Consider the following 26268-nt stretch of genomic DNA (forward strand, 5'->3'; position numbering starts at 1 on the left):
TGAATCTTGGACAAATCTACCCTATTTGCTAATCTCGCTTCTGCTAAAATATTAAAGGGATAAACATAAATGGTACTCAATCATTTATATTTTGAGCTTAAATGTTTTCTTTTTCTTTTTAAACTTTAACGCAGCTAATTAGTGCCAACAAAAATATAAAAATATTTCTATCTGGTGCGTAAAAATGCACCTATCTAGGAGCTTTTTTTGTAAACTTTATAACAATATTGTAAGCGATCATGGAAAGATATACTCTTGTTTAAATATCACAGAAGTTAAAAAATAACTAACTAACGTGCCTCCTACATTTTTTTAGAGATTAAGAAATATTTAGTAAGTTTTTTTGGAAAGAGAATTGTTATTTAGTGGCTTCCGCAAACCCATTTTAATATTTCATGTTTTCGAACTTCGACTAATGAATTCATGGATGTGCAGTGGCACTGGCACGCGTAAGCCCTCCAACCTGTAAAAAAAAATTAAATTAAATTTGGCTGTATAATAAATATTCTTTGGAATTTTTATTAAAAAGTAGATGTCTATAATTTCAGATGTGTATTATCCCATATTTTTGGTAAGTATCCAATAGTATTGTGGGGTGTGTAGTTATTATTATTAGACCATTTAAACTGGTGTTAGTTTATTTTTTTTTGGTGTCTAAAGCCTTTGGCCTACACCATAAGTTTGTTCTAAAAAAAACTCGTTTGTTAAAGAAAGTTCTTCATCATGTTGGAGTATAAAAGCAAGTAAATAATGCTACTAGACCCTAAAATAGAGGTAGTAAGGTAGTTTCGCGCTCAAAAATGTAATTTCGAAATCGGTGGGGCAGACAACTATTTTTCTACAGCGGGCTAAGTTACCCCTACAATAACCCTCCCCCCTCACTGTTGGTGCCATCTAGTACGATTTTTTGAGTTTAAAAATCAACTCATAATGGGGCAGGTCACTTTACTCACTTCCTTGATTAACGACGCACCCCTCGAAAGATTAAATCCGATTTAATCGTGGTTATGTTGATTAAATCATGTTTAATCAATTAATAGAATGATTAAAACGATTAATTCGTGATTAGTATGATTATATCGCGATTAAAAATTAGAACGAGAATCTGAATTATTATATTGTTGATTGGAATGATTATAATTGTGCGTGATTAGAACGAGCTGATTTGAATAATTTAATGTGATTAGAATTATTTCGTATTTACCGCGCTCGATTAGATCATGATTAGAATAATTAAATATCGTTTAAATCGTGATTAGCGTGATTAAATCGATATTAGATTTTCTAATCTTGATTAATTAGTTAATTTTGATTACCCTGATTTAATCATTTTATTATGATTAAGACGCATCTAAAATGGAAGTGACCTGCCCCTCGGTTTTATCTAAAATTTAATGCATTAATGTTGTTTAGGCTATCTTTTATCCACGTCAATATTCCACGGCATATAGACTGTAGTAACTTAACTGTGCTATGTGCACAAGACGGGGTGGCCGAGTGGTTAAGGCGATGGACTGCTAATCCATTGGGCATTGCCCGCGTGGGTTCGAATCCCATCTCCGTCGATACATATCTTTTGATATGAAACGGTGAATCTGAAGTTATTGTACAAACAAATATAAATCTGTGACCTTGACCGATGGTTTTTTCAGGCCCTGACAAACAAACGTAAATTTAATTAAATGCTCTCATCTCTCTTTAATCTAATTACAAATTATTAAGATCCAAGTAAAAATCAAGAGACCGATTATGAAAAAGTTTTTATGCTTGGGCTGTTTCGTTTGGCCTTTAATCGAGGTGTTATCACGAATCATATCAATAATCAAAAATAATTAATGCAAATTCATTTAATAATTTGAAAGTGTTTTATGAACTTTTTAAAACAAAAAAACCCTTCAATATTGTTTTAATATATTTAGAAGCTCATGATACGCAAGAAGAGAGAACTATGTATATATACTGCTTGAAAAATAATGCGCGAGAAAAACATCATTTAGTGATATTTTCAGACTTTTACAGTAAAATGAAAATATTTTTATGCCGTGATTTAAGCAAATTGGCGGAAAATTCACGCCCATTGTAAACTGGCACTAGCCAGCGTAGGTCCATGTTTCAGTCACTTATATAAGTGTAAGGTTTACGTATTCCAAAATGACATTCTCTGTAATGAAACCTTGTTCGCGGGAAATTATATAAATTACGTCACGTACAAAAACGCGTCATCAAGTCTGACGGGAAACGGCAGTTATTGAAGCGGATTCTGATAACGCGCAGAATTGCTCGCGTGTTTTCAGTTATGACAATTTATTTTATTCGCAACTGAAAACTATCGCCACGCCCCCTTGGGTTAGCCATTGAAAGATAGATATATGGCGGCTAAAGCAAACGCTATTAGTTTTTCCTCGACGTTATTCGTAAATTTGACTTTAAAAATAATGATACTTGCGTTTGGTTTAAGTAAGTGCTTCAAAAAAATTATATTCCCGTTTTTTATGCGGTTATTAATTTCTATTACTAAAATTTGTTTATAATTAAAACTAATAAAATTTCAGTAATTGTAAACCAAATTTAAAGTACACACAATCCCCTTAATGTATTAACTATATTTTCAATATGAAATTTAAATTTGAACAAATTTCCCTTCATCTTTATAAACCCAGAAGCATTTTACCAAAAATTATTTTTTCGAGTTACCTGGTTTTGGAAATAAAGTAGCGAAACGCGAACATGTAATTTAAATTAAATTTAGGGCAATCTGAATTTTACGAGTTACCTGGTTTTGGAAATAAGGTAGTGAAACGGAAATGTTTTTTGGAGTTAGATGGCGCCTGTATCAATTGCTACGAAATTCAAATATCACAGTAGTGCGTATGCGAATTGGCCATAAATCTCACTTAAAATTAAAATGTATTAATACAACAGATTGATTTAAAGCAAGTGTCGGCTCGACGTTTACTAGCTTTTTATCAACAGATGTCGCTAGCGTCGAAATCAAAACACGATACTTAAGCTACATTTTGACCCAAAAAGTACCCCACCCCTTGCGTTAATTGTCTCGTTTTTAAATTTGACAATAACTTAAATTATAGTAATCTTAACAATATTATTATATGGGATACATAATTTAGGTTAAAGTCCACGAAGTAGAGTATAAGCTGTCTAATTATAATACTCTTCAAAGGTTCTCTGATCTTGGATAAATAATAGTGTTACATGGATCATCGAGAATTACCATGCTTGGATAAATCACTCTACAGCAATGCACGCATTTTGCCGCGTCCGATAATGTGTATTTGCGGGGGTGGATATTGATTGGTTTTCGATGGAAGTCCTTTGAAATCCGTTTCCGTTTGTTACGGGTTCTACTCTTGCAATCGAGATTTTGAAAATAACGGTGGTTAGGCTTAACGACTGGCGTATGTCTTGTATCGTCTTGGAGGAATAAAACTAGTATACAGGAGTTGCGGAGAGCTGCGAAATCGGTTTCGTCAGTGACCGTGAACTCGCACGAGACGGAGGGGTACAAACGCGACTAGCGCCAACTGCATACGGAATTTTGCAACTATTCTCATTTTATATCATTGTTTTCGCGTCGTCTGGTTTGTTTTGAAACATTTCTAAATTCTTTGCGCCTTTTTCCAAAATGACTTGTATTTGTTTGGAGGAATAAAACAAACCAGACGACGCGTAAACAATGCAAAAAAATGAGAATTGTTGCAAAATTCCGTATGCAGTTGGCGCTAGTTGCGTTTGAACCCCTCCGTCTCGCGCGAGTTCACGGTCACTGACGAAACCGATTCCTGTATACTTGTTTTATTCCTCCAAGGTATCGTTGAGTTATTAATTATTATTATAAAATTAATTGCCTGTTTGTACGAGAAACCCATCCAAGATAGAAGTTTCGAATCGCGCTTGTATCAAAAAATATTTTTAAACCTAAACAACGGGAGTTTCAAGAATTTAAACAAGCCATTTGTAGTCAGAAAATTGCCGGAGTGATATATCCAGGTAACACTATTAGTTATCCAAGCTCTGACGACGTTATCGTTTCGCTATTTTGAATTTTAGCTTCCTGTGCCATTAATAGATGGCAGCACGCTCTCCAGAAAAGCAGGTTTGTCGAAGAATATGATAGATTCATTCCATCTCTAATAACAAACGCATTATCATAATACAGGTGGCAATGATTGCAGGCTTGGAAATAAGCGGTGGTCACTGGGTCAAAGACCAGTTTATTAATTGCTCGGACCAGTTTTTTTATTCAAAAGCAAGGGTTTACTGGTCCAGTGTTCAGTTTATTAATTCAAAATTATCTACCGTATTATTAACCAACTGGTCTACGTGACCACTTAAATAATTCAAGATTTGGGAGTCACTGGCCAAATAGACCAGTTTAGAAATAAACCTTATTTCCAAGCCTGAATGGTTGAGCCGACAGTTACTTTAAAAAGTATGTAGATTTTAAGTCGAATATCGGCATATAGCACTAAATTGGGCAAATTACCAGCCCCCGATCTCCAAAATTGATAACGGGCTACCATTCGATTGAGAAATTCCTGGCCCTTCTAAGCCCAATTTGTTTTGAGTCCATTAAGATTGTGTATAAAAAGGGTGCTAAATTAAGAAGAAACTTTCGCCGCTAGTGGCGTGACTGTGCTAGCACAAGGCGTCTGATTATTCCGTTGGTAGCAGCCTTGGAAATAAGCTATTTTTTTAACTGGTCCTTATGACCAGTGACCCCTTAGATTATTAATTATTAAACTGGTCCTTAAAAATAATAATCAGCTAGGCTAATACCCAAGGCACCACCCTAGGCCTAAGTCATCGAGCGACTTTTAAAGCCTTTAATTCAGGTGGCCTTGTGACCAGTGACCCCCTAGCTTATGAATAATTAAACTGGTCTCATATAAAATGTTCTAATGTCATTTTATAAGCCTAAAAAACCTATACTACATGTTTAGAAGTTAGATAATGTTGGTAACATTAATTTTACACGTATTCAAAATAGTTAACTTTATTTTATTAGTATCACTATATAGTGATATAGTACTATCTCACCTAAGACTACTGCCATAGCCTAGAAGACCCTCGTAATTTACCGGATTCTCTCTCTCTCTCTCTCTCTCTCTACTCTAGGCCCGGTAGCTCCAGAGTCCCCGGTCCGTTACCGCGTAGCCTACCGTTCTCGGGGGAAAGGGAACTAGAGGATTGAGGGTTTGAGGGCAGAGGGCAAGGTTGGTAAAAATACTGCGTATAATATCCAAGCAGAGGGGGTTCGACAGTTTCGACTCGTTCGTGAGATGCGAGCGAGGGACTCTGCATAAAGCCTTGACGTGCGGCCGCGGCGGTAGTACGCGGAGTCGCGGTACATAGAAATCCGGTTTATAGGGAAAACAAAAATAATAGAAACCTTGAATTAATAAACTGGTCATCTCCTATTATTTTATATTATTTCGAATTATTAAACTGGTCACCTTCTATTTTTTTGTTATTATTTCGAATTAATAAACTGGACACGGTGACCAGTGACCCCCAAATTTTGAATAAATATACTGGTCTGAGGCTCTGAGAAATTAATAAACTGGTCTTTGACCACTTTACCACCGTCAGACTTGGAAATAGTGATATTTTTTACGGGGACCCCTGACCCCCCTTAAGTTTATTTTTATTGAGAGCCACTGGCCCAAGCGGGGGGGGGGAATTGGGGGAAAAATAAAATTAGGTAGGGAAAATAGGAAAATAAAAATTGGTTACGTTACTTACATAACATTTATTAACTTTAAAACAAGCAAGTATATTATAATATCAGTATCACACATAATCATTTGTAACATAGAGATAGAAAAGAAATAGAGAGAAGATTAACGCGTTAAGGCACCCCTGTTTTTGACCGGGAAAATTCATCCCCCCTCGCGCATGTATGAAAGTGGAGATGGGCAGAATTTGCAACGCCATCTATCCTTCCTTTGTTTCATCAAATGACAGTTGATTTTCAAAAAGGCATAATGTATTTCATTTCACCGCGCATCGATGGCGCCACGTAATCTGCCCATCTGATGACTTCCTACATTGGCGAAAAGGGGGTCGGCACTCGCCGTCAACTTCGCCAGATACAATAGTGCCTCTATTTCTTTTCTATCTCTATGATTTGTAACGCTAGATCCCGCTCTCGTATAGGGTAGGAAAACAGTTTCAAAAACGGCGTACAAATCATGTTCCAGAAATTTCCGTAAAATGTTTAATAAATATTTTTTAATTAAATTGAGAGCCCCGGTGGCCCGCAACCCCCGTTCGAATGATTTATTTTAAGAGCCCACTGATTTTTATTAAGAGCCATTGGCCCCAAGACTCCCGCTAATTCCAAGTCTGCCACCGTTATTTCCAAGGCTGGTTGGTAGTCTTGACCATAGATATATGAAATATTATAGATCCACAATTCAACGAGGGCCTGATACGGAAGTGACAACCGGCAGACAACGTGTATTTTCTGTATGCGCTTAGGGTTGGACATAAGGCACTAGTCACGCCATTTGACTACTAAAATAAATGCTCTGACTACTAAAATTAATCGAAATCCGGGGGCTCACTAGTCAATTTGATATACCTAAATATTCATAAATAATGGCGAATATGGCGTATTATAAATTCAGCATGAATTTAAAAAAATCACATCATGTAACTCAATAGTGATAATAAACTTATATTTTAATTCTGACGGGTAAAGCAAAATGTTGGCGGTCCTTATTGTTTGTATACCCCCCTTTTTACCTTCACTAATCAATGACTACCAAAATAAATTAAGATAGGAGGCTCACTAGTCAGGCTGACTAGTAAAACAATATCCTTATGTCCGACCCTGTCCTAAGCTACCGCGTCCTTTTTTCCAAATACTAATTTTTGTCGCCGATAGATGGCCGTATTACATAGCGCATATATCGATGGTGACGATACGTTTTGAAAACAAAAAATACGCGCCATCTACTATAAGAACCTCTAGCTCGGTCACGCCAATATCGGCGAAAGTTTCTTCTTAGATGCAGTGGTGTAGTCCTAAAAAAATGAACCGGTGCGCTACCTGGGTACGACCAACTTCGATTTCACGCGTAATCGAAGTTTGCTGTACCAGCAGCTATAAATGTATGTCCAACTTCGATTTTTAGAGTGATCGAAGCTGGCCGTACCTATTTGAAATTGTTATGGTATTTTCCTGCGGGCAAAATTTATAATAAATTCACACACCCTTTATTGGAGAAAAATGATTTACAAAATAGAAGCAAGGCGCGCCCTGGCAAGTTGAAAGAAAGAGGCAGGGCGCGCCCTTGAGAAATGGAAAAACCAAGGCGGGGCGGCGCCCTGCCTTTGAGAAAAGCACCGGGGCGACGCCCTGGCCCAACTACACCACTGCTTAGATGTCTAGCGCGCTTTTAAAAAAATGTCAAACACAGCGGAAGCTAGATTCACGGTTATTTACTTTTAGTAGGCGTCAGTCTGTGTGTTTGAAAGGGTGGGAACTACTTACCTTTCGCTCTTTGAAGTCTCTCTTTTAGTCTCTCGTAGTCGGGCATATTATTTCGAAGGAATAGATGGTCCGTTAATTTGTCCCACACTAAATCGTTGAACATTACTACCTTAAAATCGCATGTCGTGCACCGTAGATTACTACAAGGCCTATTTTATGTAAACAGGAAAGTGGTTATCGTATGTGGTTAGTAAAACTTGAAGAAATAAAGTCTGTAGGAAAAGCGAACGGATTGGGAGTTCGGTTTCATCTAAGCAAAGATAATATCCTTGAGTTGGGAATATTAATCTAGAGGTCCAATCAAAACGTCGGATTTCAGTATTTCGCGAAACAAGTTTTTAAAAAATTAGAATACTGCCGTCTGCTCCCAAATGACGAGAAAACTTTATCATTCTACCCGTGGCGCCGTCTATCTCTCAATGGTTCGTTCAAATAAGACGCGTTTTCCGGCAAAAATATTTTTTTTCAAAAATAATGTATGGCGCCACGGGTCATATAATAACGTTTTCTCGTCATTTTAGAGGAGACGACACATTCGTAATTTTCAAAAACTTGTTTCGCAGGAGCAGATTTGATTGTATCTCTAGATTAATATTCCTAACTCAATGGATAATATAACTACGTACCCTAGATTCGAAATCACGGCGTTTCTAGATAGCGCGTTTTCTCGTGAGGCTTTTACTGAGTTCGCGCCGGAAGTCGGGTGAGAAATAATGAATTTCAATAGATAACCCAAAATTATATTACTCACCTTTAGTTTTCTTTCGTTTAGAAACATTTTTAGAGCTACTGGCTTGATCCATTATTGTATTAAAACAATATAACGCAAAAATATCTGGTATCTTGAAAACCGCGAGTCAAAAACCACAGCGCAATTTTCACTAAAACTGTACGTTTTAACTAGATGTCGGTAGCCCTGCCAGCTCCATGGAGGCAGTTTTTCCCGACTTCCGCCGGGAACTCAGTAAGAGCCTGCGTTACGTGCAAGGCGATTGATTTCGAATCTAGGGTACGTAGTTATATTATCTTTGATCTAAGATTGCAGCCGCTTCCTAAATGAGAGGCCCAGACCTTGGATTAATGAATTAATTAATCCAAGCCCAAACACTCATGGCATTTTCCCTTAGGCAAAATAAGAATTGAGATGGGGTAGAAGGCGTTTGATACATCCGTCTGACAGCCACTGTTGAAACCGAAATCTTCTTCCGTTCCCTACTCTTGCAGACTTAAATCATGGACTAATTAAAGTACTTCGCGTACTTTAAAGAAGATTTAAGTATATACAAAATACTATAATTCCGCTACGGAGGGTAGCTAGTAGCTTCGACAGGAATCCATACCTCTACTTGGAATGGTTATCGCGGCAGATTTTGGTCGCGATGTGGCTGACGTTATTTTTTTTGACGTCACTATGTGAACTTTTGTATCTCGTAGGCGGGGCCAAAGCCGTCACAGTGATCTTTGCATACGCGATACGCCAGGATAAGCATTCCAAGTAGAGATATGGATTCCTGGCTTCGAGCTTAGGAAATATAGCGCCATCTGCCTTAATACCCGTCAACTAAATATGTAAAGAAATAGCAGACAACTTTTGAATTTAAATTTGTTCAGGTTTTCGCAAAGAGATTTTTACTTCCCGCCACGCAAATATCCTGGTGGTAGGACAACCGCAGAACACGTTGACCTACCACCAGGATATTTGCGCGGCGGGAAGTAAACTTAAAGGAAAACAGGCAGAAGAAATACTAGGCCTTTAACTAAGTTTAATTAGTCCATGTTTTATTCCACCAAGAGCTAATTAACAATCAATTGTTTACCTTGGCGCGGAGCTGCTGGAAAGTCCAGGGTATTGGCTACTTCCTCCCAAATAAACCGTAAAGCACCTGCGAGGATTAAAAAATACCTTGTTTATCCCTCTATCATTTTGTGATTATTCGGGCGGGTTGTTAATATATCGACTTACTTTTGAGGAGGCGGTAAACTTAAGTGGCCGAGTATATTAGATTGTCCAGAACGTTTAACTTCCTCCTACAACGAAAGGGGAACAAATATCGATCACTCTTCATCAATATTTATTGTTATTATAGCCTTCAAAATAATAGTATTGGTTAGCATCGAATATCGATAATTGATATTATCTCAACTGCGTCTCTCCAGAAGAGCAGCCTACCCTCCAAGAGGCTCCTAACAATTTTGTTATTTCGTCAAAAGTATATAAAACTACACGATGAGACTTTTAATGAGTTTTTACCTTTGGAAATATTTATGGGACAAAGATAAGAGTATTGCTTTTTTTGCCTGGGAATAGTTTGACCTAGTTTCGCCATTTTTATTATTAATGATACACATTCGGGTTTCCATAAAAAAAAAATTCAATATGAAATGGTTTCTTTAAAAAACGCGTGTCTATAGCCTATTTTAGGGTATTATTTTTGCAGATTTCTATGGCCAAAAGTATATAATTATTTATATCTTTTAGAGAAATTTATTTATCTTTTTACATCGCTATACAGGGTGTCCACTAAAAAACGATCCAGGGCGAATATCTCAGAAACTGTTTTCTCTAGGAATTTAATTTTTTTTTATGTTAAGTAGCACGTGCAGGGGGCCAAAGAAGAATGATATCCTCGATGACCTTGAACCATGTCTTCAAGGTCATCCAGAAACTATCTCGAGAACCGTAAGTGTTAGAAAGTTGGTTTCAATTAGAAAAGTGTTCCCCGTCACGTTTTATGCCTACATAGCGTGAACATGATCGGATTCGACCAATAGTAAGTCGAGAAATGTTTTACCAAAATCACAAAGATCGTAAAAGGGAAAATTGCAAGATAGAGCTAATAACTCCAAAACAAGTCGTGCTACATTATCGAAATTTGCTAGACAATCGCATCATGGTAGGAGATTTTAATATTTGGAAAATTGAATGACCTTGAACCATTGTCTTCAAGGTCATACTAAAATTATCTCGAGAACCATTACGTTTAGAGCAAAAATTCCAATTAGAAAGTTGTTCTTCGTCACATTTTATGTATTAATAACTTTAAATTATACTTTATAATTGGAATTTTTCGAGGTGTAAGTCACTCTCGGATGACCTGCACACCGAGTTCGCGTACTTAGTACTGTTAAAGGTACGGATTTTAAAGAGTTCACGAACTCTTATTAGCAAAGACAGAGGTACGACAGTGTACACCGAGTTCGTGGAGTGACCAACCCCTCGGAATTTTTGCTCTAAACCTAATGGTTCTCGAGATAATTTTAGTATGACCTTGATAGCGCTGTCTTGCAATTTTCCCTTTTACGATCTTTGTGATTTTGGTACCAATTTTCTCGACTTACTATTGGTCGAATCCGATCATGTTCACGCTATGTAGGCATAAAACGTGACGGGGAACACTTTTCTAATTGGAACCAACTTTCTAACGGTTCTCGAGATAGTTTTTGGATGACCTTGAAGACATGGTTCAAGGTCATGGAGGTTATCATTCTTCTTTGCCCCCTGCACGTGCTACGTAACATAAAAAAGTTAAATTCCTAGAGAAAACGGTTTCTGAGATAATCGCCCTGGATCGTTTTTTAGTGGACACCCTGTATTCTATTTTCTGGAAGACATCCAGTGTATTTCCAAATAAGTTTGTGAAGGAAAAATTGATCTGGGCGGAATCATTTCTGATATTTAATCGATAAAATGTAGTTTACAGTAAAGTTAAAATGCCTAGACCATAAGTAACATAATAACTATAAGTATTAGCATAAGTGTATAATATTGTTCCATCAATGTGGCACTTCCTATTCTTCACATCATGGAACTAACTAACGCTAGGGACGGGTCACAAATAAGAAAACCTGAAAATTGTATTTTGACAACGCGCCTAGCGAGAATTACGCGCAACTCCGGATAGGTGATTCATTTTGTTTGTGAAAGGGAGGGAAGACAATCGGAGGGGAAAAAACTCTTTTGAGGGAAATTGCGGTCTGCTACGCGGGTTATAAACAAGGCTTAAAATTTGTAGATTCCTAATGGGTTAAAGCTGTGATAATTACGACGGTAGTTAATTAACCGTGTAATCTGTGATAATGTTTAATTCAAATGCATTTGAAATGTTAGGAATTCCTATAAACGAGAAATCGAAAAAAAAGGCGCGGAAATTCACGAAAATCGGTATTTTAGTTTCTAAAACTACCGATGGGTGGCGTGAAGATCCTAATGGTTTCCGGATTGAATCACCGAATTTTGTTCGGGGGGTAAAAAATCGGGCCGGGTTGTTAAAGAACGCTCTTCACGAGAGCCGCCGTAAATGTATTTCTGTGACCCGTCCCTAGCGTTAGTTAGTTCCATGTTCACATGCACACGTTTTACTGAGAGCTATTCACAAGACAGACTGCATTACGGGCTTCATCGCCGTTTTGCGTCCGCTTGCTAACAGCGCCTCGCTAGGGGGTGATTTTCTTCTTGTGGTGACGTCACTCCATAACTAGCTCTCAGTAAAATATTCCCCAAATTGACAAACTTATGGAACAATATTATAGACTTATGGTATTAGGAAACTAGGTTTATTTCGGAATATTAGGCTAAAATGATAAAAATTAAAAACGTTTATCTCGGCGTCACGAGCTCATGTTTTTTATCACGCGTGATTCGCACGCGGGCTTCGAAACAAAGCCAAAGCCCCTCGCGACTCCAGATCGTGCTCTCTGATATTTGATTTAAATTTTTATCAAAAAGTAGTCATCCAAAACGGTAAGTCGTGAGTCCAAGTCACAGCTTGAAGAGAGTATCAGTGCCGAAAAAAGGTTCGGTTAGAAAATTAGCATTAAAGCAATAGGAAGTGTCATACTTATTGTTATTATCTTACTTATGATGGTACTCAGTTCAAATGCAAGTTCAAGTCTGAGCTTGGCTAGAATGTCAGTGTTGTGAGAAGGAAATGCCAGGAAATTCGTATTAAAATAATAGGAAGTGTCATACTTATCGTTATTATGTTACTTATGCTAGATAGTATAATTTAAAAATTTTGCTTTGATACACGCTTACGGAAAATACAATTCGTGACCGAAACGAGTCTAGGTTGCGTAACGGCGCAGGTAGCGCCCAGTGTGAGAAATAAGGCACTATCACAAGCCAATCGCCAGTTTAAAAAATAAATGCTTGGGGTGTTAGTGGCCCTGGTGACCACTTAATTAATTCAAAGTTTTTTCCTTTCAAGATTTTAGTTCAATAAAAAAATACTATATTAATCCCTAAAATGAAAGCCTCATTTTGAAGGTTAAAAATGGTAAGCGGCCAGTGGCCAGTTTTTTAATTAAACTACTTAGGCTCTACTGGCCACAGGTCCAGTTTAAAAAAATTCCTTATTTCTCAGCCTGGTAGCGCCTATGATCTGGCATCTTATCAAAATATAATTAAACGGTGCAAAATTATATTTAAATGCAAGTATCATTATTTAAAAAATCGAATTTACGAATAACGATGAGGAACAAACTAATAGCGTCGGCTTTAGCCGCTACCGATCTAGATTTCAATGGCGAACCAAAGGGGGCGTTGTGATAGTTTTCGGTCGCGTTTTAGAAGATAATTCAAAATCCGCATCACTAGCTTCCGTTTCCCCTCTATAAAGCCATACGTAACAATATAAAAATTTAAAGCATAAAATGTTTTTCTCCGCGTCACGAGCTCAAAGGCCTAGGTTTGCTTCTGCCTGTCCCCCTTTAAAATAACTTGCCTGAAAAGCAAATACCCTGGTGGTGGGCCAACATGTTCAGCGGTTGGCCCACCACCAGGGTAATTGCTTTTCAGGAAAGTTAATTTAAGGGGGACGGGCAGAAGCAAACCTAGGCCTTTAAGCCTTTTTGAACTTTATTGGCACGCGCGTTTCGCACGTGGACCTAATTCCAAAATCTTTATCGAATCGAGCGCGCGCTCTCTATCTGCAATTATAGCTAGTGACATAGAAATAACATTTACACGTGATCTCCCTTATTTTATATATACTATTGAGAAGGTTACCACGGAAACGATATCACGTGATCGCGACGCACGAGCTAAACTATATGCAATTGTTAAAGTTAGAAATGGGAGAGGAATAGAGGTTTCTATAAAATACGGGAGGTCACGTGTGTATGGTTTTTCTACGTCACTAGCTACAGTTATTGAAGATAAAGAGCACGCGCTGCAATCGATCAAGATTTTGGAATTTGAAGTCCACGTGCGACACGCGCGTGTAAAAAAAGTACTAAAAAGCTTCAGCTCGACGTGACGCGGATAACAACATTTAATAATTTTAATATTTTACTGTTTTATAGACGCTTAAATAAAACCTGTTCAGTTATTTGCCTAAAAGTAGTAATACAGAGAGCCAGGACATACTTGTAAAAGCGTGATATTTTAATGAGATAAAAAAATGCACACGCGCTATCAACTTTTATTTGTAGGGCTAAAAATACTTGAGTATTACCATAGATATAGGAAACGTATATAAAGGTCTAGATAAAATATTTCAAAGGGAGTGAATACGGAGGTGACAGCTAGCAGAAACGCGTAATTTCTGCAGGCTATCCTTATAAGGCGCTATCTATCGGTAAGAAAGCTCGTGCTATCGTCGCGAGAGCCATTGTCTCCTGCTTAAAAATTATACTAATAGTCACCAACAGATGGTGTCTAAAGACTTCGGCCTGCGGAAAGGTCAAGCGCTTAGTACTAAAATGCTAAGAGGGCTCGCGCTCTTGGTCACGTGCCTTCCTCGGTGTCTGCTAGGTGTCAAATCCGTATTTTATGTTAGGCTTAGACGCCCCGAAATTTATCTAGACCTTTATATACATTTCTTATATCTATGAGTAATACAATAAAACTAACATAAACACGTAAGTATTTTATTCAGTGACTCGCGCATGCGCGTAAGGGAAGGGAATAAAAAGAGAGCGGCATTTATTGAATCGCCTATTTTATGGAAACACCTATTTTTCGTTTTTGAGTCCACTTATTGTATGTCTCGTGTGAAACAAAGTGTCTCATTGAATTTTTTATGGAAATTTTACCCAGAGGTACATTTATGAGTAATTATGTTACATATGATAAAGCTGCGATGACGAGGTTTTCGTCACAGAGTTTAAAGTGGCGTGATTTACTTAATATCCCTTGAACAGGTTTCATTAAAGAAAGTACCTTTATCAAAAATAAATAATATATTCTAACACATGGTATAATAATAAACAATCAGAAAGCAGTTAAATTAAATATTCAAGATTATTTTATAAAGAAATTTATAACATATTTATAAATTAATAAAATAAATAAAGGTACTAACGGTAGGATTGAATTTTCTTACAAATCATTGTAACGTCTGCTAATAAAAATTATTTTTATAATCATGATTTCACGGACCTTTTTCGAACGCGCAATAACACCACTTCTTATGATCTTAGGAAATTCGGCTTCGCGAAAAGCGGGCGTAGCACCTTGGTATTTGCCCACGCCAAAAATTGTGAAGGCATCTAAATTTCACGTATGGGCCTGCGTTTCGAGACACTTTTTGCATAGAATACTGCCCTAAGTTTCAGAAACGCATTATCGACCATTTTTGACTTTTTGAGTTTGAATGCTCCTCATACTAATTTTAGGGCACTGATTCGAAATTTGAAGTCCTTTTTTCTATCTGGTCTAGTTTTTGGAAAATGCAAAAACGCATCAAAATCGAAAAGTTTTAAAAATACTACGCAAAAACGCATTAACGGTCGTCGGAAATTTATAGAAACAAATAAGAGTTTTCATTTCGTATAATTTCGTCTCGAGGGGGAAGTCACTTAGGTAATCAAGTGTACAAATCGTCGGTAATCACGAGAAATCGCTTAAGAAAATCAGTGGAAATCACAGATCAATTGAGAAAAATCAGTGGAAATCACAGATAAATAGAGAACAATCTGTGGAAATCACAGATCAATTGAGAAAAATCAGTGGAAATCACAGATAAATAGAGAACAATCTGTGGAAATCACAGATAAATTGAGAAAAATCAGTGGAAATCACAGATAAATAGAGAAAAATCAGTGGGAATCACAGATAAATAGAGAACAATCTGTGGATATCACAGATAAATTGAGAAAAATCAGTGGAAATCACAGATAAATTGAGAAAAATCAGTGGGAATCACAGATAAATAGAGAACAATCTGTGGATATCACAGATAAATTGAGAAAAATCAGTGGAAATCACAGATAAATAGAGAAAAATCAGTGGGAATCACAGATAAATAGAGAAAAATCAGTGGGAATCACAGATAAATAGAGAAAAATCAGTGGGAATCACAGATAAATAGAGAACAATCTGTGGATATCACAGATAAATTGAGAAAAATCAGTGGAAATCACAGATAAATAGAGAAAAATCAGTGGGAATCACAGATAAATAGAGAACAATCTGTGGATATCACAGATAAATTGAGAAAAATCAGTGGAAATCACAGATAAATTGAGAAAAATCAGTGGGAATCACAGATAAATAGAGAAAAATCAGTGGGAATCACAGATAAATAGAGAACAATCTGTGGATATCACAGATAAATTGAGAAAAATCAGTGGAAATCACAGATAAATTGAGAAAAATCAGTGGGAATCACAGATAAATAGAGAACAATCTGTGGATATCACAGATAAATTGAGAAAAATCAGTGGAAATCACAGATAAATAGAGAAAAATCAGTGGGAATCACAGATAAATAGAGAACAATCTGTGGATATCACAGATAAATTGAGAAAAATCAGTGGAAATCACAGATAAATTGAGAAAAATCAGTGGGAATCACAGATAAATAGAGAAAAATCAGTGGGAATCACAGATAAATAGAGAACAATCTGTGGATATCACAGATAAATTGAGAAAAATCAGTGGAAATCACAGATAAATTGAGAAAAATCAGTGGGAATCACAGATAAATAGAGAACAATCTGTGGATATCACAGATAAATTGAGAAAAATCAGTGGAAATCACAGATAAATTGAGAAAAATCAGTGGGAATCACAGATAAATAGAGAACAATCTGTGGATATCACAGATAAATTGAGAAAAATCAGTGGAAATCACAGATAAATTGAGAAAAATCAGTGGGAATCACAGATAAATAGAGAAAAATCAGTGGGAATCACAGATAAATAGAGAACAATCTGTGGATATCACAGATAAATTGAGAAAAATCAGTGGAAATCACAGATAAATTGAGAAAAATCAGTGGGAATCACAGATAAATAGAGAACAATCTGTGGATATCACAGATAAATTGAGAAAAATCAGTGGAAATCACAGATAAATAGAGAAAAATCAGTGGGAATCACAGATAAATAGAGAACAATCTGTGGATATCACAGATAAATTGAGAAAAATCAGTGGAAATCACAGATAAATTGAGAAAAATCAGTGGGAATCACAGATAAATAGAGAAAAATCAGTGGGAATCACAGATAAATAGAGAACAATCTGTGGATATCACAGATAAATTGAGAAAAATCAGTGGAAATCACAGATAAATTGAGAAAAATCAGTGGGAATCACAGATAAATAGAGAACAATCTGTGGATATCACAGATAAATTGAGAAAAATCAGTGGAAATCACAGATAAATAGAGAAAAATCAGTGGGAATCACAGATAAATAGAGAACAATCTGTGGATATCACAGATAAATTGAGAAAAATCAGTGGAAATCACAGATAAATTGAGAAAAATCAGTGGGAATCACAGATAAATAGAGAAAAATCAGTGGGAATCACAGATAAATAGAGAACAATCTGTGGATATCACAGATAAATTGAGAAAAATCAGTGGAAATCACAGATAAATTGAGAAAAATCAGTGGGAATCACAGATAAATAGAGAACAATCTGTGGATATCACAGATAAATTGAGAAAAATCAGTGGAAATCACAGATAAATTGAGAAAAATCAGTGGGAATCACAGATAAATAGAGAACAATCTGTGGATATCACAGATAAATTGAGAAAAATCAGTGGAAATCACAGATAAATTGAGAAAAATCAGTGGGAATCACAGATAAATAGAGAACAATCTGTGGATATCACAGATAAATTGAGAAAAATCAGTGGAAATCACAGATAAATTGAGAAAAATCAGTGGGAATCACAGATAAATAGAGAACAATCTGTGGATATCACAGATAAATTGAGAAAAATCAGTGGAAATCACAGATAAATAGAGAAAAATCAGTGGGAATCACAGATAAATAGAGAAAAATCAGTGGGAATCACAGATAAATAGAGAAAAATCAGTGGGAATCACAGATAAATAGAGAACAATCTGTGGATATCACAGATAAATTGAGAAAAATCAGTGGAAATCACAGATAAATAGAGAAAAATCAGTGGGAATCACAGATAAATAGAGAACAATCTGTGGATATCACAGATAAATTGAGAAAAATCAGTGGAAATCACAGATAAATTGAGAAAAATCAGTGGGAATCACAGATAAATAGAGAAAAATCAGTGGGAATCACAGATAAATAGAGAACAATCTGTGGATATCACAGATAAATTGAGAAAAATCAGTGGAAATCACAGATAAATTGAGAAAAATCAGTGGGAATCACAGATAAATAGAGAACAATCTGTGGATATCACAGATAAATTGAGAAAAATCAGTGGAAATCACAGATAAATAGAGAAAAATCAGTGGGAATCACAGATAAATAGAGAACAATCTGTGGATATCACAGATAAATTGAGAAAAATCAGTGGAAATCACAGATAAATTGAGAAAAATCAGTGGGAATCACAGATAAATAGAGAAAAATCAGTGGGAATCACAGATAAATAGAGAACAATCTGTGGATATCACAGATAAATTGAGAAAAATCAGTGGAAATCACAGATAAATTGAGAAAAATCAGTGGGAATCACAGATAAATAGAGAACAATCTGTGGATATCACAGATAAATTGAGAAAAATCAGTGGAAATCACAGATAAATTGAGAAAAATCAGTGGGAATCACAGATAAATAGAGAACAATCTGTGGATATCACAGATAAATTGAGAAAAATCAGTGGAAATCACAGATAAATTGAGAAAAATCAGTGGGAATCACAGATAAATAGAGAAAAATCAGTGGGAATCACAGATAAATAGAGAACAATCTGTGGATATCACAGATAAATTGAGAAAAATCAGTGGAAATCACAGATAAATTGAGAAAAATCAGTGGGAATCACAGATAAATAGAGAACAATCTGTGGATATCACAGATAAATTGAGAAAAATCAGTGGAAATCACAGATAAATAGAGAAAAATCAGTGGGAATCACAGATAAATAGAGAACAATCTGTGGATATCACAGATAAATTGAGAAAAATCAGTGGAAATCACAGATAAATTGAGAAAAATCAGTGGGAATCACAGATAAATAGAGAAAAATCAGTGGGAATCACAGATAAATAGAGAACAATCTGTGGATATCACAGATAAATTGAGAAAAATCAGTGGAAATCACAGATAAATTGAGAAAAATCAGTGGGAATCACAGATAAATAGAGAACAATCTGTGGATATCACAGATAAATTGAGAAAAATCAGTGGAAATCACAGATAAATAGAGAAAAATCAGTGGGAATCACAGATAAATAGAGAACAATCTGTGGATATCACAGATAAATTGAGAAAAATCAGTGGAAATCACAGATAAATTGAGAAAAATCAGTGGGAATCACAGATAAATAGAGAAAAATCAGTGGGAATCACAGATAAATAGAGAACAATCTGTGGATATCACAGATAAATTGAGAAAAATCAGTGGAAATCACAGATAAATTGAGAAAAATCAGTGGGAATCACAGATAAATAGAGAACAATCTGTGGATATCACAGATAAATTGAGAAAAATCAGTGGAAATCACAGATAAATTGAGAAAAATCAGTGGGAATCACAGATAAATAGAGAACAATCTGTGGATATCACAGATAAATTGAGAAAAATCAGTGGAAATCACAGATAAATTGAGAAAAATCAGTGGGAATCACAGATAAATAGAGAACAATCTGTGGATATCACAGATAAATTGAGAAAAATCAGTGGAAATAACTGAAAAACTAGTGGAAATCACCGTATCTTTTTCGAAAATCAGTAATCAGGTGCACAAAGATTTCGTCTGCTCTAATTTTGGCGATAGTCGTTGTCATATTTAGATTGTGGGCTAAAAGAAACCAATAACAACTAGTATTCAGTTACCTAAATACTGTAGTATCGATTTATCACGAAATGCCATTTTGGAAGATAATGTGTTTCTGAAACGTAGGACGGAATATATAATTTATTTATTTATTTATGAATGAGTACATCACATATTTAACCATGATATATTATCAGTTGTGATGAAATAATGGCGCTCTTATGGGAATCTGCAAAGGTACGTGTTTCATTGCATGACCTAGTTCGATACTCCTCTCGCAAGAGATATTTTTCGCTATGGCTTAAAATATCCAAAACATTAAATAATATTAATTATTTATATAAATATATCAATTATTTATAAAAATATATAAATTAATTATAAAATAATATTAATTATAAAATAATATTAATTATAAAATAATATTAATTATAAAATAATATTAATTATTTATATAAAATAATATTAATTATTTATATAAATATATCAATTATTTATAAAAAAATATAAATTAATTATAAAATAATATTAATTATTTATATAAATATATCAATTATTTATAAAAAAATATATAAATTAATTATAAAATAATATTAATTATTTATATAAATATATAAAAAATTATAAAATAATATTAATCATAAAATAACATTAATAATAAAATAATATTAATAATAAAATAATATTAATAATAAAATAACATTAATTATAAAATAACATTAATAATAACATGTTATTAATTAATTATAAAATAATATTAATTAATTATAAAATAACACTAATCAATTATAAAATAACACTACTTAATTATAAAATAATATTAATTAATTATAAAATAAAACTACTTAATTATAAAATAATATTAATTAAATATAAAATAGTTTTATTTATCTTTAGTTAAATATTTACTTATTAATTTACCCTTATGGTTCGTTATCTCATTTAACCTAATAAAATGGTTCCAAATATGGTATAAATATCTTAATTTTGAATTTTATATTATCTTAAAAATAATTCATTTTTAATTTAATAATTAACCATTGTAGCTCGTTTATTTAATTATAAGTCATACAAATCTCTTATAATTTGGAATTTTTATTTAATCGTAAAGGTAATGAAATGAAATGAAAAAGTGGTTTAATTAACCAAACAATTTTTTTTAAATGCAACTAAATAATAATAATAATAATAATAATCAGCTAGGCTAATACCCAAGGCACCACCTTAGGCCTAAGTCATCATGCGACTTTTGAAGCCCTTAATTCAGGTGGCCGGGTTACAATGCGTAGGAGGGTGGTGGCAAGCCCTGCATGCCACGAGATCGAGCCAACAGCTCCCTACACTAACTATTACCGTTAACCTAGACAAGTTTTTATGGAAGGGGAAACCGAAGAACTCGGGGGTAAACCCCTTAAACCAGTGGGGAGAGAACTTGCAAACTTAACGCAGAAGGAGTTGTTCCGAGTTTTCACCCAGTGCCACAAGCTGGGATCGAACCCGGCTCCTCTTGCTGCGAGGCGAAAGTGCTAACCACTCCGCCACCCCTAAATCAATCCTAAGTAACATAATACCAGAAGAAAATAGGGGAAATACGTATCTGTAGCTTTGAACCGTAGAAGTCGTCGTGTGACCCACGAAAATGCCTTTTTCCGCATAAATAACCAAACTAAAAAAGTAGTTCCACTTTTGTTTTTATTCAACACGGCTGTAAAAGACGAAAGCAAATACGCCTTAGCTCAATTAGCAGAGAATGTAAATTAACAATTGTTCAATTTAAGAAAAATTGATAATTTAAACGATGTATTCATCCACGATTTCCCGCCAAACCGTTTTGGCGCGAAAATTCGTGAAAAGTGACGCCTTTCCAAAGCTGAGTAGAAGCGTACTTCCCCCTATTTTCTTCTGATAATACCAATTAAGAGTTTGACAATTACCAAAGCTTCTCACCGAACCGATTTTTCAAAGGGATGACGTATTGGGTTGCCACAGTTTTTTTCACAATAAAATTCCTCGACTTTTCCAGGTTTTCCCTGACCATCTCCGGAGATTTTCCATGACTTATTTGGTGTCAAGATTTTGTAATATTTAAAGGGATCCATCACTCACAACAGGGGGAGGCAGAGGGGTCACATAAAATCCAGACTTGTAGTGTGCTTCAAAACCAGTTTTTTTGTGACCCCTATGCCTTCCCCTGTTGTGAGTAAAGTTTCCTATTTGCAACCGAAATGAAATTCCCTGACAATTCAATGATTTTTAGATAAGTTTTTAAAATTCCCTGACATTTCCCTGATTTTTAGATAATTTTTTAAAATTCCCTGACATTTCCCCGATTTTTAGATAAGTTTTTAAAATTCCCTGATATTTCCCTGGTTTTTAGATAAGTTTTTAAAATTCCCCGACATTTCCCTGGTTTTTAGATAATTTTTTTAAATTCCCTGATATTTCCCTGGTTTTAGATAAGTTTTTAAAATTCCCTGACATTTCCCCGATTTTTAGATAAGTTTCAAAATTCCCCGACATTTCCCTGGTTTTTAGATAATTTTTTTAAATTCCCTGATATTTCCCTGGTTTTTAGATAAATTTTTAAAATTCCCTGACATTTCCCCGATTTTTAGATAAGTTTTTAAAATTCCCCGACATTTCCCTGGTTTTTAGATAATTTTTTAAAATTCCCTGATTTTTCCCTGGTTTTTAGATAATGTTTTAAAATTCCCTGACATTTCCCTGATTTTTTTATATTTTTTTAAAATTCCCTGACATTTAGATAATTTTTTAAATTTCCCTGACATTTCCCTGGTTTTTAGATAATTTTTTAAAATTCCCTAACTTTTCCCTGGTTTTAATACCCATATTCAAATTCCCTAACTTTTCCCTGGTTTTAATACCCATATTCAAATTCCCTAACTTTTCCCTGGTTTTAATACCCATATTCAAATTCCCTAACTTTTCCCTGGTTTTAATACCCATATTCAAATTCCGTAACTTTTCCCTGGTTTTAATACCCATATTCAAATTCCCTGACTTTTCCAGGAATTCTAGGTTTCCCAGGTACCATGGCAACCCTGTAATAGGCTTTCCAATAAATTAATGTGGTGTTCTTGTTAACTGTTTTTCTCTCACTTCTACAATGCTTTCCCAGCTCTCCAACTAATAAGAGCTAGTGAATTCGTCCATAGGTTTGACTGCACAATTTCCAGAACAAGTTGGGCAGTCGTAGCGAATTTATTTATAGTGTCTAAACAAGAATGTATACATTCTTGGTCTAAACATGCCCTGGAAGGCAAAATATACTACTACCAAGGACGATAATATACTATTCAGTTCCGTTACCAGTCCAAATGGGCGAGATGGTCAGTGTCGAATAAGGTTCGATCATAAAATTAACATTAAAACAGTACAAAATGTCATTCTTATTTTTTTGCGTTTCTGCATAGGGGCAGCGCGACACTTTCCCCCAATACACTGAAGTGTATACGGATTTTCCGGTGGTCTCCCTGCAGGCGTAGATAATAAAATGATTACCGTCGTCGTTTCTGGTAGGCTGCATATATCGTTGATGGCATCTCTTAATTCGTTGCTGTCGGTTCTGCATATATTGGTTTCAGGCTCGGGAATGACCAGCGCCTCCCTGGGTGGCGTTCGATGAGGCACGGCCGGAGGAGATTCGGAGGTTAACTTGCTTTGGCGGCTTCAAAGGAAAATTCATTCGCAATTAAGTTCTAATATTTTCCAAATTTAATTATAAAATAATATTAATTAATTATAAAATTATATTAATTAATTATAAAATTATATTAATTAATTATAAAATTATATTAATTAATTATAAAATTATATTAATTAATTATAAAATTATATTAATTAATTATAAAATTATATTAATTAATTATAAAATTATATTAAATTATTATAAAATTATATTAAATTATTATAAAATTATATTAATTAATTATAAAATTATATTAATTAATTAATTAATTAATTATAAAATTATATTAATTAATTAATTAATTAATTAATTAATTAATTATAAAATTATATTAATTAATTAATTAATTAATTATAAAATTATATTAATTAATTAATTAATTATAAAATTATATTAATTAATTAATTATAAAATTATATTTATTAATTAATTATAAAATTATATTAATTAATTAATTATAAAATTATATTAATTAATTAATTATAAAATTATATTAATTAATTAATTATAAAATTATATTAATTAATTAATTATAAAATTATATTAATTAATTAATTATAAAATAATATTATTTAACTTTAATTCAATATTTTACTAATTAATTTACCCTTATGGTTCGTTATTTCATTTAAATTCCAAATAAGTAATATTAGTAGTATAAATATCATAATTTGGGATTTTTATTTTACCTTGCAAATAATCATAATTAAATTTATTTCCTTATTAAATTACTAATTATCCATTGTAGCTCGTTAATTTAATCATAAAACTCTTTCAAATTGGTAATTTTAGTCATACAAAACTCTTATAATTTGGAATTTTTATTTCATCTTAAAGGTAAGAACGATTAAGTTTAGTTATCTATTTAAGGTATTATTAATCATAAAACTATTTACAATTGGTAATTTTATTCACATAAGTATCTTGTAAGTCGGAATTTTTATTTTTTTTTAATAATTAAAAAATAATTAATTTTAATCAAATGTCATTACGAATTTAACACTTATAATTCGAAATTTTATCTTGTAAAACTCTTACAAATGGATTATTTTATTCCTGTATATCTCTTATGATTTATAATTATAGTTATCTACATTTGGAAGGTCAGCTGGGAGACCCGCAATTATTTCTCTAAGAACTTTATAAAATAAAAAAGATAAGTTTAAATAAAGATTTCATTAATTAATTAACCCTTATAATTTCTTATTTAATAAAGTACTCTTAAAAAAATTTCATTTTGATCTTTAATTTTATGTCTATTTACTAGTTTTATAAAAATTAAGTAAATATTAATAAATATGTTAAATATAAGTCCCTAATTATTTTTCATTATATTTAATTATTTTAACTTTTTAAAATTCCTATGAATTGGTCATTTTAGTAATATAAATATATTATAATACAAAGTTAGTAATTTTATATAATTACTATAGTTTCTATATAAGAAAATTTAAATTGCTAAATAGGAATTAAGTTCAATTAAATAATAATCCTTATAAATAAAAATTTTATCCTCATAAAATTCCTATAAATTGGTAAATTTAGTCATATAATTTGGAGTTATTTGTATATAATTACTATAGTTTCTAGGATAATATTTAAATAGCTAAATATTAATTAAGTTCAATTAAATATTAATCTTAATTTTAACCTCATAAAAGTCCAATAAATTGGTCATTTTAGTCCAATAAATATCTTATAATAGGAAGTTAGTAATTCTATATAATTACTATAGTTTCTATAAGTAAATATAAATAGGTAAATATGAATTAAGTTCAATTAAATATTAATCCTTATAATTATAATTTGAAACTCATCAAATTCCTACCAATTGTTCATTTTAGTCCAAAAAAATATCTTATAATTTGGAGCTTTAATTATACATAATTACTACGTTTTAAGGGTAATTATTTCTATCAGAAAAAATTAATAATTTATCAATTAATCAATTTCCCAGTCATTTACCCAAACTAATAATAAATTTAACTGAAGCGATATTTAGAATAAAAACGAACGGTTTAGGAGGACAAACGTACCTTTTAGCTGTGTCCGGGTTGGAGTGTTTTCGTTTGGGAACGGGCGGTCTGTTTTGATTGTTGTAAGCGACCGGCGCGGGTCTGGCTAAGAATTTCGATTCCACCTCGTCCAGTAGGTCGTCGATATCATCAGCCATGACGTTGTGGGCAAAAGCCTGTCCCGTCGCCGCCGGCGTTTCTCCGTCCGTCTCCGGCCGACTCACCTCTTTCACTGAAGACATCGGCTATCGGTTATCCGATTTAATAAGGCTCTTATTGGGTAGAATCATTTGAGAAACAAACTCGAAACGAGGGTGCGCAATTTATCGAAATTCGCGAGGCAAGCTCTCCGTTTTGGGCGAAGCGATTACGCCCTCAGGACGAGACGAAGCCAACTTCGCGACCATGACTTTATTTATGGAAATGAAAAAAAAACAGACGCGACGCGAAAATGGAAACTAAAACGATAAACTAAAGGTAAAAGTTGAATACCTAGTTGTTTCGCTAGTTACTCGAGTATATCTTGTTCCTAATTAGCATTCGTCGAGTGAACTGCTCGTAAATAGACGAGTGAAAGGCTGGACGCTGACGCAAACTTGGCCATTCCGAAAGCGACGAACACCCGAATGCGGGATCGAAATAGAGAGCTCCCCGTTGCGTTCACTGCTACTGCAAATGCCCGGTTTCGATCGCTCCCATTTCCCCGTTTTTACCTCTCCACCCGAGAGGTTTCGCACTTATACAAGCTAATGAAATCACTTTCTTCGTAGTTGTCTTACTTGGACATCAAATGCAAAGGTACCAGATAAGCCGGGTGAAAACTCGGAACGAATTCTGCCGCGTGGAGTTTGGGA

General features: G+C 34.0%; 1 protein-coding gene and 1 non-coding gene across 2 annotated transcripts; one reads left to right on the forward strand and one right to left on the reverse strand.

Moving 5' to 3' along the window:
* Nucleotides 1-337: 337 nt before the first annotated feature.
* On the reverse strand, nucleotides 338-26093 carry LOC149951494 (cilia- and flagella-associated protein 418-like). Its single transcript, XM_090168081.1, has 6 exons — nucleotides 25436-26093; nucleotides 23213-23378; nucleotides 9483-9547; nucleotides 9337-9402; nucleotides 7520-7668; nucleotides 338-463 (listed from the first exon to the last, which is right to left on the reverse strand). The coding sequence occupies exons 1-6, from the start codon at nucleotides 25654-25656 to the stop codon at nucleotides 363-365; spliced, it is 768 nt and encodes a 255-aa protein (XP_090024207.1). The 5' UTR covers nucleotides 25657-26093; the 3' UTR covers nucleotides 338-362.
* Nucleotides 1484-1565, forward strand: TRNAS-GCU (transfer RNA serine (anticodon GCU)). The gene has a single exon. It is a non-coding gene; the product is annotated as a tRNA-Ser (tRNA).
* Nucleotides 26094-26268: the final 175 nt, after the last annotated feature.

This window comes from Leiobunum rupestre, chromosome 3 (assembly GCF_980474605.1).
Source record: "Leiobunum rupestre chromosome 3, qqLeiRupe1.1.hap1, whole genome shotgun sequence".
In the NCBI taxonomy this organism is placed as follows: domain Eukaryota; kingdom Metazoa; phylum Arthropoda; class Arachnida; order Opiliones; family Sclerosomatidae; genus Leiobunum; species Leiobunum rupestre.

Excerpts from the sequence above, each read along its gene's own strand:
- LOC149951494 (XM_090168081.1), bottom strand. The coding sequence starts at position 25,656 with ATGTCTTCAGTGAAAGAGGTGAGTCGGCCGGAGACGGACGGAGAAACG. Across the intron at positions 23,379-25,435 it reads AACCCGGACACAGCTAAAAG|CCGCCAAAGCAAGTTAACCT; the intron begins GTACGTTTGTCC and ends TTTCCTTTGAAG. Across the intron at positions 9,548-23,212 it reads GCCTACCAGAAACGACGACG|GAGGAAGTTAAACGTTCTGG; the intron begins GTAATCATTTTA and ends CTTTCGTTGTAG.